Source organism: Capsicum annuum, chromosome 8, assembly GCF_002878395.1.
Source record: "Capsicum annuum cultivar UCD-10X-F1 chromosome 8, UCD10Xv1.1, whole genome shotgun sequence".
NCBI classification, from domain to species: domain Eukaryota; kingdom Viridiplantae; phylum Streptophyta; class Magnoliopsida; order Solanales; family Solanaceae; genus Capsicum; species Capsicum annuum.
Window position 1 is genome coordinate 50,273,615 of NC_061118.1, and position 17,631 is coordinate 50,291,245.

Here is a 17,631-nt window from a genome sequence, read left to right on the forward strand (position 1 = left end):
ATGGCCTAGTTATCAGTTTGCCTTAATAACAATCAATACATGAAAATTAATCAGTTGTAAGAATTTTTAGGTTCTTTAACGGATGCCCTTTTGAATTTTCAATAATTCGTCTCATCATTATTGAGTCAGGATGGACTATTGGATCATGCCATAGCACAAACGTATTTATATCAGTAAACTTCTGGTTTACGATAGAGTATGCCTCAGCTGTACTAATTTTGGCATAGTATAAGCCAGAAGACAAAGTTGGTAATTTCTCTAACACTTGTTTTTTATCTGAGACATTCTTGGTAATGCCAAGATATTCGACATTCATTTTATTTATTGTCTCAATATGATATCCATTTCAGCGGATATCTTTAAAACCCAATAAATTTCTTGGGGATTTAGAAGAGAACAATGCATCTTCTATAACTAATTTTGTCCCCTTAGGCAGACATCTAGTAGCTCTTTCAGAGCCTTCAATTATTTCAAATTGCTAGATATAGTTGTGACATTTGCTTTTCTTTTAAGTAAACGGGAAAAATATCTTTTATCTTTAAATATTGCGTGGGTTATCCCACTATCAATTACACAAATATCATTACGATCGATTATTGATTCCATATTCTTTAAAAATAAAAATATAATAAAGTAAATATTACAGCATTACTAGCATATGATAGTATTTACACAAACTTTAATTGTTTACAGGACTAGTGAGATATTAATAATATAAACGTAAACTAATACATTTCAAACAAAAAAGTAACATAATCAGACTATTTCATAATTATCACCACACGGTGATTTACATGTTCTTCAGGAACGACAAAGAAATCTGAAACTTCCAAGTCCATGGGCTCGACATTATCTTCAAAGAGGAAGTTTGCTTCAACATTATTTTCTGCCCTTTTAAGGGACATCTGGTAGAGTTTTACCAGATGCTTTGGCGTACGATAGGTACGCGACCAGTGCCGCTTTCCTCCACATCGATAGCATTTACTTTCAGAGTTCATCCTTGGCGCTGCTTTAGGAGCTTCCCCCTTTTTTTTTTTTGCATTGCTGGTGCTGAGGGTTTTTATTTATTGTAAGACAATCACCCTGATTAAAATACCTGCCACAACCACGACCACAACCACGACTGGGGTTAGGACTTCTTTCACGCTTAGTTGGGCGAAAATTTACAGCATTCACTTCTAGGAATGGAGCAGTACCAGCAAGTCGACTTTCATGATTTCTCATTAAAAGGTCATTATGTTATTCAGCAGTAAGAAGATGAGAAATCAATTCAGAATATTTTTTAAATCTCATTTCTCGGTACTGCTGTTGTAGGAGCATCCTGGAGGCAGGAAAAGTAGAGAATGTTTTCTCTAACATGTCGTGATCTGTGATATCTTTCCCGCATAAATTAAACTCCAATTTAATTCTAAACATTGCAGAATTATAATCAGTTATATTCTTAAAATATTGTAACCTCAGATGGGTTATTCATAACGAGCTTGTGGAAAAATGACCATCTTCAGGTGGTCGTATCTTTCTTTTAGATTATTTCACAATTTAAGGGGATCTTTAATCGTGAGGTATTCTATTTTTAAACCTTCGTCAAGATGATGATGAAAAAATATCATGACCTTGGCCTTATCTTGATTTGATGCCTTATTGTCATTTTTATGGTGTCTGTCAGACCTATTGTATTTAAATGTATTTCGGTATCTAGTGCCCAGGACATATAAGTTTTATCCGATATATCTAGGGCACTAAATTCACGTTTGAAAATATTAGACATTTATTTAAGAAAATTAAATACTAACCTTTAAATATTATTGAAAAGTTTTTGTAAAGGCTCGTACTGATAACGTAATATAAACTATATAAAGAAAGTAACAAAAATAAGAAAGAGTAGTAAATTTTCCACTTACTTTCTTAATATGAAAAGTGGCTATTTATAGCCTAAGATACAAATTTATCTACTTAACAACTTTCAGAGGCAGAGGATAAGTAGGCATTTTGCCACACTCAATGTGAAGCCAAGTGGCAACACATGGCATCCATATACTTTCACAACAATATAGAGAGAGAGAATTGATAGTTTAAGTTGAGACACAGTATAAAATTAATTGTTTCAAAAAAAATTCTAAGTGGGTCTTTTTTATCTCAATAGCTCCCTTGAGTTTTCTTCTAATTGCATATGTCAAAGGAGGTGAAATAACATTTTTGTTATTTGTCTGTGCTTGTGCAGAATATTACTAACAAATTGATAGTTGCATGAAAAATTTTGAAAACGTACACATTCACGAACTGTTAGAGTTTCTCTTCTCAATAATACTAGATATCAATGGCCGTGCCAATATAGGTTCAATATATGTTTTTTTTTTTATCTTAATTTAAATTATTAAAATAATTTATATTTTTAATTATTATGATTTATAATTTTTTTTCTTCTATTTCAACTTAAATGATGCTGGTATAATTTTGAGAGTAAGCCATATATTTTTAAAACTTCTTAAGTTGTTAATAATGTGATTTACAATGTCTATTACACTTTTTTCAATAATATATGAATACTTTCTCTGTCTCAATTTATGCTGCACAGATAAAATTTTGACAGTCAATCAAAATTCTTTTGCATGTATACTTTTATATTAAGTTCTTAATTATTGTGATTTATAATACTTTTTATTTAATTTTTAAATAATATATGTTATTTTATGTCTTACTCTGTCTCATTCCAATTTATGTGCACTAATATAATTTTTATAGTCAATCAAATTTTTTATGTTGACATATATCTTATGTCTCTTTTATCCTTTTTATGAAATATTATTAGTTTTTCAACGCTTAGACGATCATAATAATTAATTAGAGGTGAAATAGTAAAATCATGATGAAAACAATAAAGCACATATGTCTTAAGTGACTTGTAATAACTAATTAGAAGCCACATAACAAAATTACTATAAAAAATACTTGTATAGTAATTAATTATTGGTGATGCAGTAAAGTTACAATTGAAACAACTAAAATAGTCCTAAATGTCTATTTTACTTTTTTCTATAATTAAATGTTATTAATTTTTAATATGTAAATGACTTATAATACTTAATTAGAGATATAATAATTAATTAGGAATGATATAGTAAAATTACGTTGAAGCAGACATGCCATAAATATCTATTTTTAATTAAATATTATTAATTCTTTAATACATAAATAATTTATAATAACTAATTAGGGGTGATATAGTAAAATTATAGTTGAAACAGCTGAAGCGGACATGTTGATCTCATGCCTGCTTCAGTACGTGATACAGTAAAATTACGGTTGAAGCAGCTAAAACAGTCATAAATTTCTATTTTATCTTTTTTTAATTAAATATTATTAATTTTGTAATACGTAAATGACTTATAATATTTAATTAGGAATGATATAGTAAAATTACGGTTAAAGTAGCTGAAGCAAATATGTCATAAATGTCTATTTTAATTTTTTATTAAATATTATTAATTTACTAATACGTAAATGACTTATAATAATTAATTAGGGGTGATATAGTAAAATTATAGTTGAAATAGCAGAAGTAGACATGTCGACCTCCTGCCTGCTTCAACTGCTAAACTGCCTCTTATTATATATAGTAAAGTTGAAGCAGCAGAAGCTGACATGTCGACCTCCTACCTGTTTCAGATGTTAAACTTCCTCTTATTATATATAGTAACTAGATATTCAGGGCCCTAGCGCTGACCCAATATATGTTATTTTTTATCTTAATTTATGTAACATAAATAGAATTTAGATAACCAATGATATTTTAAATATGTTTTTAGATAGTTTAAGTTGTTAATTATTGTAATTTACAATACTTTTTATGTAATTTTTAAATAATATATGTTACTCTCCTTGTTTGAGCTTTTGCAGCGTTAATAGTTAATTATATTTTAAAAATAATTTAAATTTTTTATTATTGTGATTTCTAATATTTTTACTTCTATTTCAATTTAAGTGGCAGGTGATATACCAAAATTGCTATAAAAAATACTTGTGAAAAAAATTTAAGTTAACCTCGTATACGATGTCAAGTTAATTTATCATTTTATGTTTATTTTATTTTTTATTAAATATTATTAATTTTTAATACTTAGATGAATTATAATATTTAATTAGGAATATTATAGTAAAATTACAGTTGAAGAAGGTGAAACATACATGTTATAAATGTTTGTTTTACTTTTTTAATTACATATGATTAATTTCTATTACGTAAGAGTCAACCAACTATGACGATTGAAGTAGCGAAGTAGACATGTCTTAAATGACTCATAATAACTAATTAGAAATGATATAACAAATTGCTATAAAAATATTTGTGAAAATAATTTAAGTGAGCTTCATATAAGATGTCAAATTAATTTAAACATCAAGAGTTAATTTATCATTTTATGTTTATTTTATTTTTTTATTAAGTATTATTAATTTTTTAATACTTATATGACTTATAAAAATTAATTTATTTTATTTTTTATTAAATATTATTAATTTTTTAATACTTAGATGACTTATAATAATTAATTAGGGGTGATATATTAAAATTATGGTTGAAATAGTTGAAGCAGATATGCCATAAATGTCTATTTTACTCTATTTTTAATTAAATATTACTAATTTTCTAATACGTAAATGACATATAATAATTAATTAGGAGTGATATAGTAAAATCACAGAGCAAGCAGGCATGTCGACGGACACATACAGTTGAAATTACTGAAGCATACGTTCCATCATTGTTTAGTTACCATTTTATTAAATATTATTAATTTTTTAATATGTAAATGTCATATAATAATTAATTACGGGCAATATAGTAAAATCACGGAGCAAGTAAATTCGTCGACGAAGAGGTGCCTGCTTCTATATATATGTATAATGTAACTAGATGTCGAGGGCCCATGCTACATATTTTTTTGTTTCAATTTATGTGACACAGATAGAATTTAGATAATTAATCATATTTTTAATATATTTTTTGATATTTATGATGTTAACTATTATAATTTATAATAATTTTTATGTAACTTTCAAATAATATATGTTACTCATTTTGACCAAACTTTTGTGGTATTTGATAGTCAATTATAATTTTTAAATAATTTAAGTTTTAAATCATTGAGATTTATAATATTTTTCTTCAATTCCAATTTAACTGCACTAATATAATTTCGACAATATAACATTTATACTACATCTTTTAATTTTTGTAAGTTGTTAATTATTGTAATTTATAGTATTTTTTACGTATTCATTTGTCTCAATTTATGAGACATAAATAAAATTTAGATAATCAATTATATTTTTGATATATTTTTTTTAGATATTTTAAGCTATTAGCTATTGTAATTTACAATACTTTTTTGACACTATAATTTACTATTTTAAGCCATTAGCTATTGCAATTTATAATACTATCTCCTTGTTCAAACTTTTGTGGCGTTGATAATCAATTATATTTTAAAAATAATTGAAATTTTTAATTATTGTGATTTATAATACTTTTTCTTCTATTCATATTTAAGTGACACTGATATAATTTGAAAAGTAAACCAAATATTATGATTGAAGGAGCGAAGTAGGCATGTCTTAAATGACTCATAATAACAAATTACAAGTGATATAACCAAATTTTTATAAGAAAATGCTTGTGAAAAAAATTTAAGTGGGTCTCATATAATACGTCAAGTTAATATAAAACATCAAGAGTTAATTTATTATTTTATATCTATTTTATTTTTTAATTAAATATTATTAATTTTTAATACTTAAAATGACTTATAATAATTAATTAGGGTGATATAGTAAAATAACGATTTAAACAGCTAAAACAGATATGTCATAAACGTCTATTTTTATTTTTCTTACTAAATATTATTAATTTTCTAATAAGTAAATGACTTATAATAATTAATTAGGGATGATATATTAATATCACGGGTAGAAGCAGCTGAAACAAGCATGACATAAATATTTATTTTCTTTATTTATTACATATCATTAATTTTTTAATATGTTAATGATTTATAATAATTAATTAGGTGTGATATAGCAAAATCACGAATTGAAGCAGTTGAAGTAGATATGTCATTAATGACTATTTATTTTTGTTATTAAATATTATTAATTTTGAATGTGTAAATAATTTATAGTAATAATTAATCAATGATGATCAATGTGAAAATGTTGATCATTCTCAATATATATTCATAAAAAAGTTTATATTTTCACCCTAATTTTGTTATCACTTGTGGCCCTATCCATTAATTCTCTCTCACATTCATAAGTCCTCGTGTACATTGCGGTTTTTTCTCTCAAGATGTGAGAGTCCTGTTCCTCTTTTAGTGGGGAAGTACATGAATAAAACTGTTAATTATGAAGGAAATTGATCATAATTTATCAACTAAAACACACGTTTTCCTAACTTACTCTTCCATAAACTAGTTAAAACAACCTTTTTAATCTTATGTTACAGCTATTTGTGTTGGTTTTTTTGACCAAAATAAGCTATTTTTTGAATTAATTCATCAAAATAATATATTTTTAAAATTTTTTACAAAACTAGTATAAACGTATTTTCCAGTAATATATTACCTTATTGTTTTATTAAAAAATGTAAAAGCAAAAACTGTCAGTGTTTGATTTTTAATGGATGATAAAACGTTACTTACAGTAATGTATTATAACTAATTCGTTACTGTTATTAACGTTTTCCAAAAAATAAAACTATCATGTCTAATTCTTGCAACCAGTGCCCTAATTGAAAAGAAAATTCTCTCTTTCACTTGTTAGCGAGTGCTTTAATTCAGAGGAGAAAAAAAATTTGTTGTCATCATTTTCGACGCCTCTGGCTACCCCATCTCGTCTCTTTCGACGCCTCTGGCTACTCCATGCATCTAAGTAATTGTTCGTTCGGCTGTGTTTCAGATTGCGGAACCCTAGGCTCAACGTCATAGAAAGGGTGTTTTTGGTACGAATTTACTCTATTTTTCTAGACTCAACTTGACTCTCTATTTTAAACTTTTGTATTTCTCAAATTTTAGTCAACTATGTTCTAAATTATGATTTCTGTGAAATTTTGTTCCATTAAACTACTACGCTCACATGTGGTGAGGAATTGGAACCCACTCATCTATACTCAAGAGAATCATGGATGTTAGACTTTGCGGGCGATATTAAACTAATTATTCTCAGGCTAAGAGGACTTGAAGTTCAATATAGCATGAATTTGAGTCCTAGGGAAACTGTAGCTGGTGGTACACGAAGTCCAAGGTGAACTTCTAGGCTTTTTATACAGATCTCAGTACTGGATCATTTGACAGGTATAGTAGGTGCTATGGTTATCTGCGGAGCTAAACATTAGTATGTTGTAAGATAATCGAGAGTTGACAGGTATAGTAGGTGCTATGTGCTATGAAATTTGTTGGGTATTTGGTGGCTTCTAAAAAAGTGTAAATAAAGTCGGATTGAAAAGCAAATAACGATAATAAATCCTTGTAATTCTGTGGTGGGGTCTAGGTAAGATAGAATATACGCAGACCTTATTTCTACCTTTGTGGAGTAAAGGGATTATTTTCGATAGACCATCAGTTCTAAGAAAGAGTAAATAAAGCGGGATTGAAAAGTAAATGACGACAACAAAATGACTAGATAAAAAAAATGAAGCAATATGTAGTAGCAAAAATGAAGAATAAGAAATAGTTTGGCGTGGTTCAATTCTTAGTGGATATTCAGATATCACCAATAACCAGTAATAAAGCTAATCATAACTCAATATTTTAGTTTTTGCAATGGTTTATGGATTGCATAGGTTTGGTATATAGGGCTATAGCCATATATACTAGCAAGGATTTGTCATTTTTTAGTGCACATAGGGCCGGCCTGAGCCATATTTTATGAAAGCTGATTCAATTGAAGTATTGAACTCCATTAACAAATTTCACTGTAAGAATAGGATAAAAACTTGTGTTGCTGAATGATCTTGAATTGAAAAAGCTTGTAGTATAAGTTGCAAGTTTAAATTATAGGTGTGACATTTGAATTTTTTCTTTTCTAATACCCTTATAAGATTGTCTAGATAGTAACATTAAGGTAAGGCAGTAATGCTAGTACATCTTGTACAGTAAGTGACGCATCATCAATTAATCTTTTTAGTGTTCAGACCAAAGATATATAGGGATATTTTGTTGATGAATAAATGCTCTGTCCTAAACTAGAGAACATCAGCCACAAGATGTTTTCATAACTTTACAAAGAAAGTCCTACCAAAAGTAGTATCATATCTTACTATCTTTCGTGAGTACTCCTCTTTCCCTTCCACTGTTTCCTTTTGGCCCTTTATGCTCTTCTTTGTCATAAATCTACCTAAACACTGGAAACAACAAAATATCAAGATCACGCACCACTATCCTTTTAGTATTAAATATCTTTTTCCCAAATTTATATGAGAAGAAAGAATAGATGATGAACAAGTTGCCTTGAGCTTTGAGATCTATGGCAGGTATGAGGGAAATGAAGAGGGTCTATGGCTGCATTGTGTAAAATATTCAGGACCTGCGTACTCTCTACCTCCCTAGACCTCACTTGTGGGATTTCATCGGGTATGTTGTTATTGTTGTTGTTGATCTTGTTCCCTTTTCATTGTGAGATCATTAATTTGATTCAAGATAGGCGATGGATTATGTTTAAGTTGTTCACAATGACTTCAACATTTAGGTTCTTTTCCAATAGCTACAAGTAGATGGCAGTGGTTTTAGTGTCAGATTTTGTGTCTTAAGTTGAACCTGCGAAACAGTTTTACTATTATCTAGGAGAGTATATTCCTATTTGCATAACTGATAAACATATGGCTTTATGTACATTAGCAAATTTGAACTAATATTGATTGGCTGGGGTTATTGATAAATATATGGCTTTATGTACATTAGAACTAATTGGATATAAATTTTTAGTTAGGGAAAACAAGTGGATGGGAAGGATTAGTCTTCGATCTCTTTTTTGCACTGCATTTGTGTTGAAGAATTACTTCAATACATTTGTGTTGCACTGCCTAGAGTAAGGCACAAGAGTGAGTACTTTTAAATGAATTTCTCTGCCGTCTATTTTGTGTTGTTGTTGTTACTATTGTCTATTTTCTAAAATGGGTATTTTGCCAGGAATAGTTGATCCTAGATTATATTCCTCGCAGTTTAGAGCAGATGGCATTCTGGAAGTCGTAGTCTTGAAATACCCGATACCTCTGGCTTCAGATGAAGGCTTGCCTGAGCATTGGTTCAATGGCCCTTTCCCAGTTTCTTGAATTGTAGCTGGTCTGCATTCCCCTAAGAAACAAGAAGCTTATTTATTTTGTGGCTTATGTCATGAATATAACATAGCGTTAGGAACAACTTCCCAACTTCTAGAGGGCCATAACTGTAAACAATGGATTTTGCATCACATGTTTCATTGGAAATTTTGCCAATGCTGACTTAATTTTTAATCGTGTGTGTACTTTTATGGGAAAAAAACTTGATATCGACATCTTTGCCAATCTTTATCATGGCCGTTGTTTTCCCATGTCTATTATCATTTATCAGCTTAATGTGAGTCCACTATTTACCCAAGTACTTGGAAAACCATGAAAAAGGTAACCGGGCAAAATTTTTAAGAATTCAGCTATATGATATCAATCTAAAGTTGTTGAGATCTCGAGTGAGCTCTAGTTTATAAATTTGTTTCAACAAAGTTTCTGCACGGAATGAAGTTTTTTCCATTAATAAATATCATAACTAGAAATTTTTGTATTCAAATTTTGCCATCCAGGGACTTTTATAAGATGAAACACCATACTCACAGATGACATTTGAAAGATAGAAAAGAATTGCAAGCTATATCGGAAATCACTTCACATAAAACACTAACAACTTTTATGTCTTAAGTACTAATGCTAGCTGGAATGTTGGTACAACATATCTACTTAATTCATTCATGAAACAATTATTAGACTTAGAAATAATCCACAAAACATAATTCATTAGACTTTAAATGGGTTAGGAATTTTAAGAGTATCCACTTAAGTTTGATTACGAGTTGGCCATCGGTGCCTTTTTGAACTTTCATAGTTCTTTTCCCACTTTACTATGAATGTGCTTGTCCATAGTTCCTTTTGCTCTACAAGTTGGTGCGCTGTTTGAGATCTACGGGTATACTGTTCAACTGTTTGCTCCAATGAAATTCTCACCATGGCAGTGACAGGCAAGCCTCGAGCTTTTTTTAGAAGGCTGTTGAAAGTCTCTAAAAGATTTGTTGTCAACACACTCCATCTTTTGCATGTCTGTGACTTGATTCGCTAGAAATGTTACTCACAGTAACATTTGTATGTGACAATGTGACTGAAGATAATGATTTTAAGGCGAAACTTCGATCAAAAAATTTGATGGGAGTTGATTTGATAGAATCGTTATTCGGAGTAACGTTTTATAGCTAAAACTTATTGTTAATAACGTATTAAATTTCATATTTGTACAAATATTCCTATGTGGCAGAGCTACAGAGAAACGTTACTGATGGTAACGTCTTATGTCTAAAATATTACTGACAGTAACGTTTTATGTGAAAACGTTACTGTGAGTAACGTTTTTTATTCTAACGTCTAACAACAATTCTGTTTGAGCCGTTAAGTTTTCTTAAAACATAAAACGTTATTGGGAACCACTTTTATACTAGTTTTGTAAAATTTTTAAAAAATATATTATTTTGGTGAATTGATTAAAAAAATAGCTTATTTCGGTAAAGGATTCTTGGTTTCTCTGTTTTTCTTCTATTTCATCAAACAAAATCCACCTATTATTTCTCAAACAAAATCCGCTTAGCCTACAGCAACTACTAGGATAAAGTTCAACGTAAATAGTCAAGTCTAATGGCCGACGATATTACGGATAGACTTCGACAGTTTATACTAACGTAGGAGGAAGAAGACTCTATTGACATCGAAGTTCAAGATATTATGACTAGCATGGAACATTGTGAATTTAGTCTGCTCGGGAAGGTGATTGCGGACAAACAAGTTAGTGTGGTCGAGTTGAGGAACACAATGAATCAGGTTTGGGGTGGCCCGATTGGACTGAAAGTCTTAATTACGGGCAAAAACTTGTTTCAATTTGTTTTTTGACACAAATAATACATGAAAAAGGTGTTATATGGAATGCCATGTCTTTACGATAAGTATCTGCTCAATATTCAACAATGGAAACCAGAACTGAATGCTAATTCCCATGTCTTTAACATATGTGAATTATGGATTCATGTTTGGAACATGCTACTACATTGGATATCCTATGAAGTAGGTAGTAAAATTGGACATGCTTTGGGAGGGACGACTGATGTAGCTATTCCAAAATTTGAAAGCCGGGATGGGCGATACATACGTCTGAAGGTTTTAATGAGTATCAACAAACCTCTACCTAATGGATAATTGATTAAAATGGGATCGGAGGAAAAATGGGTCGAAATTCGATATGAAAATATGCCATATGTCTGCTATTATTGTGAGATACTAGGACATACAGAAAGATCCTGTGTTCTTCGCGAGGAAGATGTGCGCACAGGTAATATTAAGCAAGAGCAGTTTGGTGCTTGAATGAGGGCAGAAAATCATGGCTGGAATGGCAAAATTTCGAGGCGTCAAGGTAATACAAACACATGACTTTCTGTAGGCATGAATGGTAAAGGGGAAAAAGTGATGGATCATGTTGAAGGTATTGGCTCAAATGAATTAATGCATCATAGAGATGGACTGGAAATACAACATTATACTGGAAGTTACAAAAAAACCTCCATCTTACGCACCACATGAGTTCTTTAAGAATCAGAAGAACGGGAGCCCCATTGAGGAAGACCATTATGTGGAATAAGAGGTAAAGAACGCCGGAAAAGATTGCCCCGAGAATGTGGAAATGATGAGAAAATTAAAGAGGGAAATACAGCGGCTGCGCACCAGATGAATATGCAGATGAATGCCATGGTGTCAGGAAACTCACATAAAATGACTACATTAAATGAATCCGACTTTGCAGATAATACAGGAGGTAGGGAAGCAAGAGAATACTATATTCTATCAAAATTTGGGTTGGGCAATACCTTTGATCAAGATGATATCAATAGATACTATAACAACATAATAGCGGCAGATCCAAAACAAGCAAAAAAAATTACATCCGACCAACGAGAGCATTGCGGGGCTGAAAATCATCTAATGAACATTGTTATGGCCACACAAATGGAGCATGATCAAGATGTTTATCAAATGAAATCAAAGAATACAACTATACAAGGACAGAAATACAAGTTTTCCTAGGTGGAAACTGCGACCAAACAAGTATCTTCTATCCTAGAGAATAGCGGTAAGGCAAAATCTGATGTAAAAATAGCTAAAGAAATATAGATTTCCCAAGGTACTGGACTAGATTCTTCTAAGCAAAATAAATCACATAAAAATGAAGCAATCAGTAAGGAAAACTAGAAAAAGTTGGCTAGACATAATATGTTAAAGGAAGGTAAAAAACAATGGCTTTGAACGTGTTAGACGATAATTTAGTGGATGTTATGATTACCGAGATGTGCACATAAAAACTGGGAGAGAAATGCAAAGGAGAGGGAAGTCAGATTATTTACAGTGAAGGCAAAATAGAAATTTGAGGTGAATCTAAAAGCCATCCCTAAATGGCTTCCTTCACCTAAATGAAGACATTGTTGTAAAATTGTCGAGGAGTGGGGGCGCCTTGACAATTCGCTTTCTGAAGGAAACATCACGTTTCCATTCCCCAAGCATGATATTCTTAAGTGAAACAAAGAATCAAGAAAAGGTGCTAGTACGAGTTCAAAAGCAGCTTACTATGACGAACATCATTATTGTGAATCCGATTGGACTATCTAGAGGTTTATGCTTACTATGGAATGACGATATTCAGGTACGTCAGTCTCACTCAACTTCCTTTTATATTGAAACATACATACATGACTTGATAGCGGACTATCAATATTTGGTATATTTTCATTTATTTAAGTACTGATAAGATTCTTCGTAGAAATCAATTACAAGAACTTGTTTAGAAATCGAGTAACAGGGGTACACGTTGGGTAATGGCAAGAGATTTTAATGATATTATTAACCACTCTGAAAAGGTAGGAGGTAGAACTAGAGATGATGCGTCTTTTAGAGATTTTAAGAACTTCTTATGGGATATAAGAGCTATAGACCTAGGATTTAAAGAAAAAACTTGGACGTGGTGGTGTTTTAGAGAAAATGATGGAATTATTCAAGAGAGACTAGACAGAGTTATTAGTTCCCCAAAATGGAGACTAGAATTCAACCTCGCTAATATCCATCACCTAGAAAGAGAAACTTCTGACCATAGTGTTTTACTTCTAAATACAGAGGTCGAGTTCAGGAAAAAAATAAAAAGGTTTTATTTTGATAAATGTTAGAGCGAAAAAAAAGAAGTGAATGACACTATTATGCAATCTTGGAATAAATAGGTGGGAGAAAGTAAACAGTTAAAAGTTAGCTTCAAAATAAAAAACTATCGAAACACTTTAGTAGCTTCGATTAGAGGGAGGAAGGGAAATTCGAGGAAAGAAATTCAAGGCATTAAGGATAGAATCAACAATCTTAAGAGTAATCCTAGTAATTTTGATCTTAATAAGCTGAAGTTGCTCTGAAAAGAAAGAGGTCCGGCATATAAAGAAGCCTACTGGAAACAAAAATCCAGAGCATTATGGTTACAAGAAGGCGATAAAAACACCTCTTTCTTTCATATGAAAACTATCCAGAGGCGAAAGTGTAACAATATTAAGGGGCTTCAGTTAGAGAATGGTTGCTGGGCTTCTAAGCATAATGATATTGTGGATGAAGTGGCTAGATATTATAGAAATTTATTCACTACGTCTATACCTACTAACTTGAATCCCATCCTGAATTTAATCCCTGTGTTAGTAGACAATTCCGTGAATGATATGCTTATTAAAGAGGTCATATATGATGAAATAAAAATTGCTACTTTTGATATGCACCTCTTAAAAGTGCTGGGAATAGATGGCCTGATCCCTTTTTTCTTTCAGAACTATTGGAAAATTCTGTTTAATGATATATGTGAGGTGGTAACAAGTTTATTTCACTTAGGATACTTAGTACCTTCTTGGAACCAGACCCTTATAACGTTGATTCCTAAGGTGAAAAATCCTAGTAATATTAGCCAATTCATACCCATAAGTTTATGTTCTACCGTGTATAAAATTATCGCTAAAATCATAGTCACAAGACTCAAAACTTATTCGTCCAATATTATATCTTCGAACCAATCTACTTTCATAGGTAAAAGACAGATAATTGACAATATTGTGCTTGCGCATGAATTCATCCACCTTCTGAAAAATAAAAGACAAGGAAAGCTAAAGTATATGGCTCTAAAACTAGACATGGCTAAAACTTATGACCGAGTGGAATGGAATTATGTGCATAGATTACTTCTTAAAATGGGATTTCATAAAACCTTTGTTAAATGGATTATGCAATGTATTACCACCATAACTTATAAATTTAACATTAATGGGGATATTGCTGGGAAGTTAGACCTACTAGGGGCCTAAGGCAAGGCAATCCTCTCTCTCCATACCTCTTTTTATTATGTGTTGAAGGCCTCTCTAGACTACTAAATCAAGCGAAGTTGAGAGGAGATATTCAGGGGTTAAGTCTAGTTAGAAGAGGGCCTACCATTAACCATTTATTTTTTGAAGATGATTTCTTTATATTTTGTAATGCAAACCCTTAAAATGCATAAAAAATTTCTAAAACTTTAAGAACTGATGAATAATGTTTCGTTCAAAAAGTGAACTTTGAAAAATCGGTGATTTTCTTTAGTAAAAATACTTCTGAGGTAGAGATGGACGAGATTATTAGGAAGTTAGGACAACTTCAAAAAAATGACTTAGGGATATATCTTGGGTTACCTACAGTAGTTGGAAGATCAAAGAAAAAAATGTTAGAGTTCATAAAGATAGGGTGAAGGTGAAGATAAAAGGGTGGAAAAATAATTTTTTAAGTCCTGCGGGAAAAGAAGTGATGTTTAAATTTGTCTTATCTGCTATTCCTTCGTATGCTTTATCCTATTTTCAATTTATGGAGACTTTATGTAAGGAAATTATGACTATTTTCTCAAATTTCTGGTGGGGACATGATGATAATAGGAGAAAAATGCACTATGAGAATTGGGAAAACCTTTGTTTAGCATAATCCAAAGGGGGCATAGGATTTACAGAGTTAATCTCTTTTAATCAAGTGTTGTTAGCTAAGTTATCTTGGAGGATTTTGACCCAAGAAGAGTCTCTTCTAGCTAGAATTCTTAAAAGTAAATATTTTCAAAATACGTCTTTTCTCAAGGCCACTTGCTCGTCTGCCAGTTCTTGGATATGGAAAAGTATTATATGGGGAAGAGACCTTCTACAAAAAGGGATTAGATGGAAAATAGGTTCGGGGGAACATATTAACGTTTGGACAGACCCTTGGATACCAAACTCTAGTGGCCTTAAACCTAGCGTTTATTCGAGTCAGGTGAATATGAATCTAAAAGTTAAGGATCTTATAGACCAAAATACTCATACTTGGAAAATGCATGAGCTCCAACTTTTATTTTGCCCAGCTGATATACAAGCGATAGTCTCTATCCAAATCTCTACTACTGAAAGAGCGGATAAGATTATGTGGCATCATACTAAATCGGGTAGGTATGAGATAAAATTGGGTTATCATTTAAATAGAGATATGGTTAGATGACAACAAGCTAGTTTGGAAAGACCTCAATCTAGCTATCACTCCTTTCCAAAAAGGTTCTGGGATTTTCTATGGTCTATGAATATTAAAAATAAATATAAACATTTTATTCAAAATGTATTATAAATATGCTTCCTGTTAACCATATTATTTAAAAAAGGTTATACATAATTGTGATGTCTGTAAATGTTGTGGTTTGGAAAGTGAAATAATTGAGCATATGTTGTTTAGATGTCCTAAAGCTCAACTAGTTTGGAAAATATGTCCTATAAATTGGCCTGACTTAGAGAACACTATGAATTTTGCTAGCTGGTGGAATGATAATTTTAAGAATGCTAGTCAATATCTAGATTCTATTGAGCTAACTAAGTTAAGTGTCTCTGTTATGTGGCGAATTTGGAAAGCTAGAAATGTCTTAATCTTCAATGGAGAAAACTCTGAACCTAATGAAATAGTAAACAAAGCACTCTTTGACTACCATAATATGAAGATAACTTGCTTACTAATCATTCTACTCCATGTATAACTGAATGTTCTAATGATAAGAAAATTACTCTTGTACAAGATGGTGTTATTCTATTTGCAGACGCCAGCTTACACAAGAAGAGGAAGGTGGCAAGCATTGGAGTGGCAACAATGGATAGCTGCAGTAAGTTGCTTCAAGCATTTGGCGCCCCAATTCAATTTGTTGGGAAAGTCATCACTGTTGAAGTGCTAGTAATTCGTGAAGCACTAGGAAAAGCTATGGAAAATGGATAGACGAGAGTGCAATTATTGTCGGATGCAAAGAATGTGGTGGATATGATACTAAAAAGAAGTGTTACATCTTGGGAGATAGAAACAACCTGCGAGGATATCTAGAAGTTGATGGATTTCCTTGAAGATATAGATGTAGTGCATATCCCTAGATCTTGGAACAAAATAGCACATAGTTTAGCTTAGTTCTCTACTTTATTATTACAAAACACTGTTTGGTTTGCTAATTTTCCTAGTTGGATTGTAAAATATGCTATAGCATCCTTTAATGCTCTGAAACTTACTATGACTTAATATAAATAGTATGTTGGTTGAAAAAAAAATTAATTCTCTCTCTTACAAATAGAATAGGGTTACCACTTCATCAGGCAACGAACGTTTAATTGAACATTTAATCACTCATAAATAGGGTTACGAGTAAAAATTGGCTAGTTGAACATCCTTCCAAGCATAACTACACTGACATCTCTACCAATTAAACTATGCAATCAAGTTTTCTTTAACTACCGTAAAGTTATATTGATGTTGTACCACTTCAACTATGCAATCAAGTTTTTCTCAATTACCCTATGGTGCTGTAGAAAGTCTTGATAATTCTGTCATTCCTTAAAACTATGATTTTCATATATTTGTTCATCCATAGATAATACCCAATAGATTCTAGTACAAGTCCAACTAGTAAATGTTAATGAATCGGAGTGATACCAAAATATAAAATTGTAAATAATTAAGTATATCAAGGAACCTTATATTAAGTCTTTAAAGTATTGAAAAAACAACCAAATAATCCTTCAATTATAGTGAATTTTCAACTATACACCTATACTTTATGGAGTTTCTATTATTTCATGTATTATTTTAAAGTGAAATTAATTCCCCTTTAAATGTTGATGTAACAACCCTTGTTGTAAATTTAAGATTTTTGTGTTTTGATCATTTTATCCTTCCTCGTAATTGATATATACTATTTATGAGTTGTGAGGATGGTTGAGACGGTACCCAAAGCATTTGTGAGTAGTTTGAGTAAGTTTGAGGTATTGAGTATC

At 31.0% G+C, this 17,631-nt stretch overlaps 1 protein-coding gene across 1 annotated transcript; it reads right to left on the bottom strand.

Annotated features, from left to right (window-relative positions):
* Nucleotides 1-761: 761 nt before the first annotated feature.
* Nucleotides 762-1,224, bottom strand: LOC124886587. The gene is made up of 2 exons (XM_047395414.1): nucleotides 1,097-1,224; nucleotides 762-1,050 (listed from the first exon to the last, which is right to left on the bottom strand). Exons 1-2 carry the CDS (start codon nucleotides 1,222-1,224, stop codon nucleotides 762-764), a joined length of 417 nt encoding a protein of 138 aa, XP_047251370.1.
* Nucleotides 1,225-17,631: the final 16,407 nt, after the last annotated feature.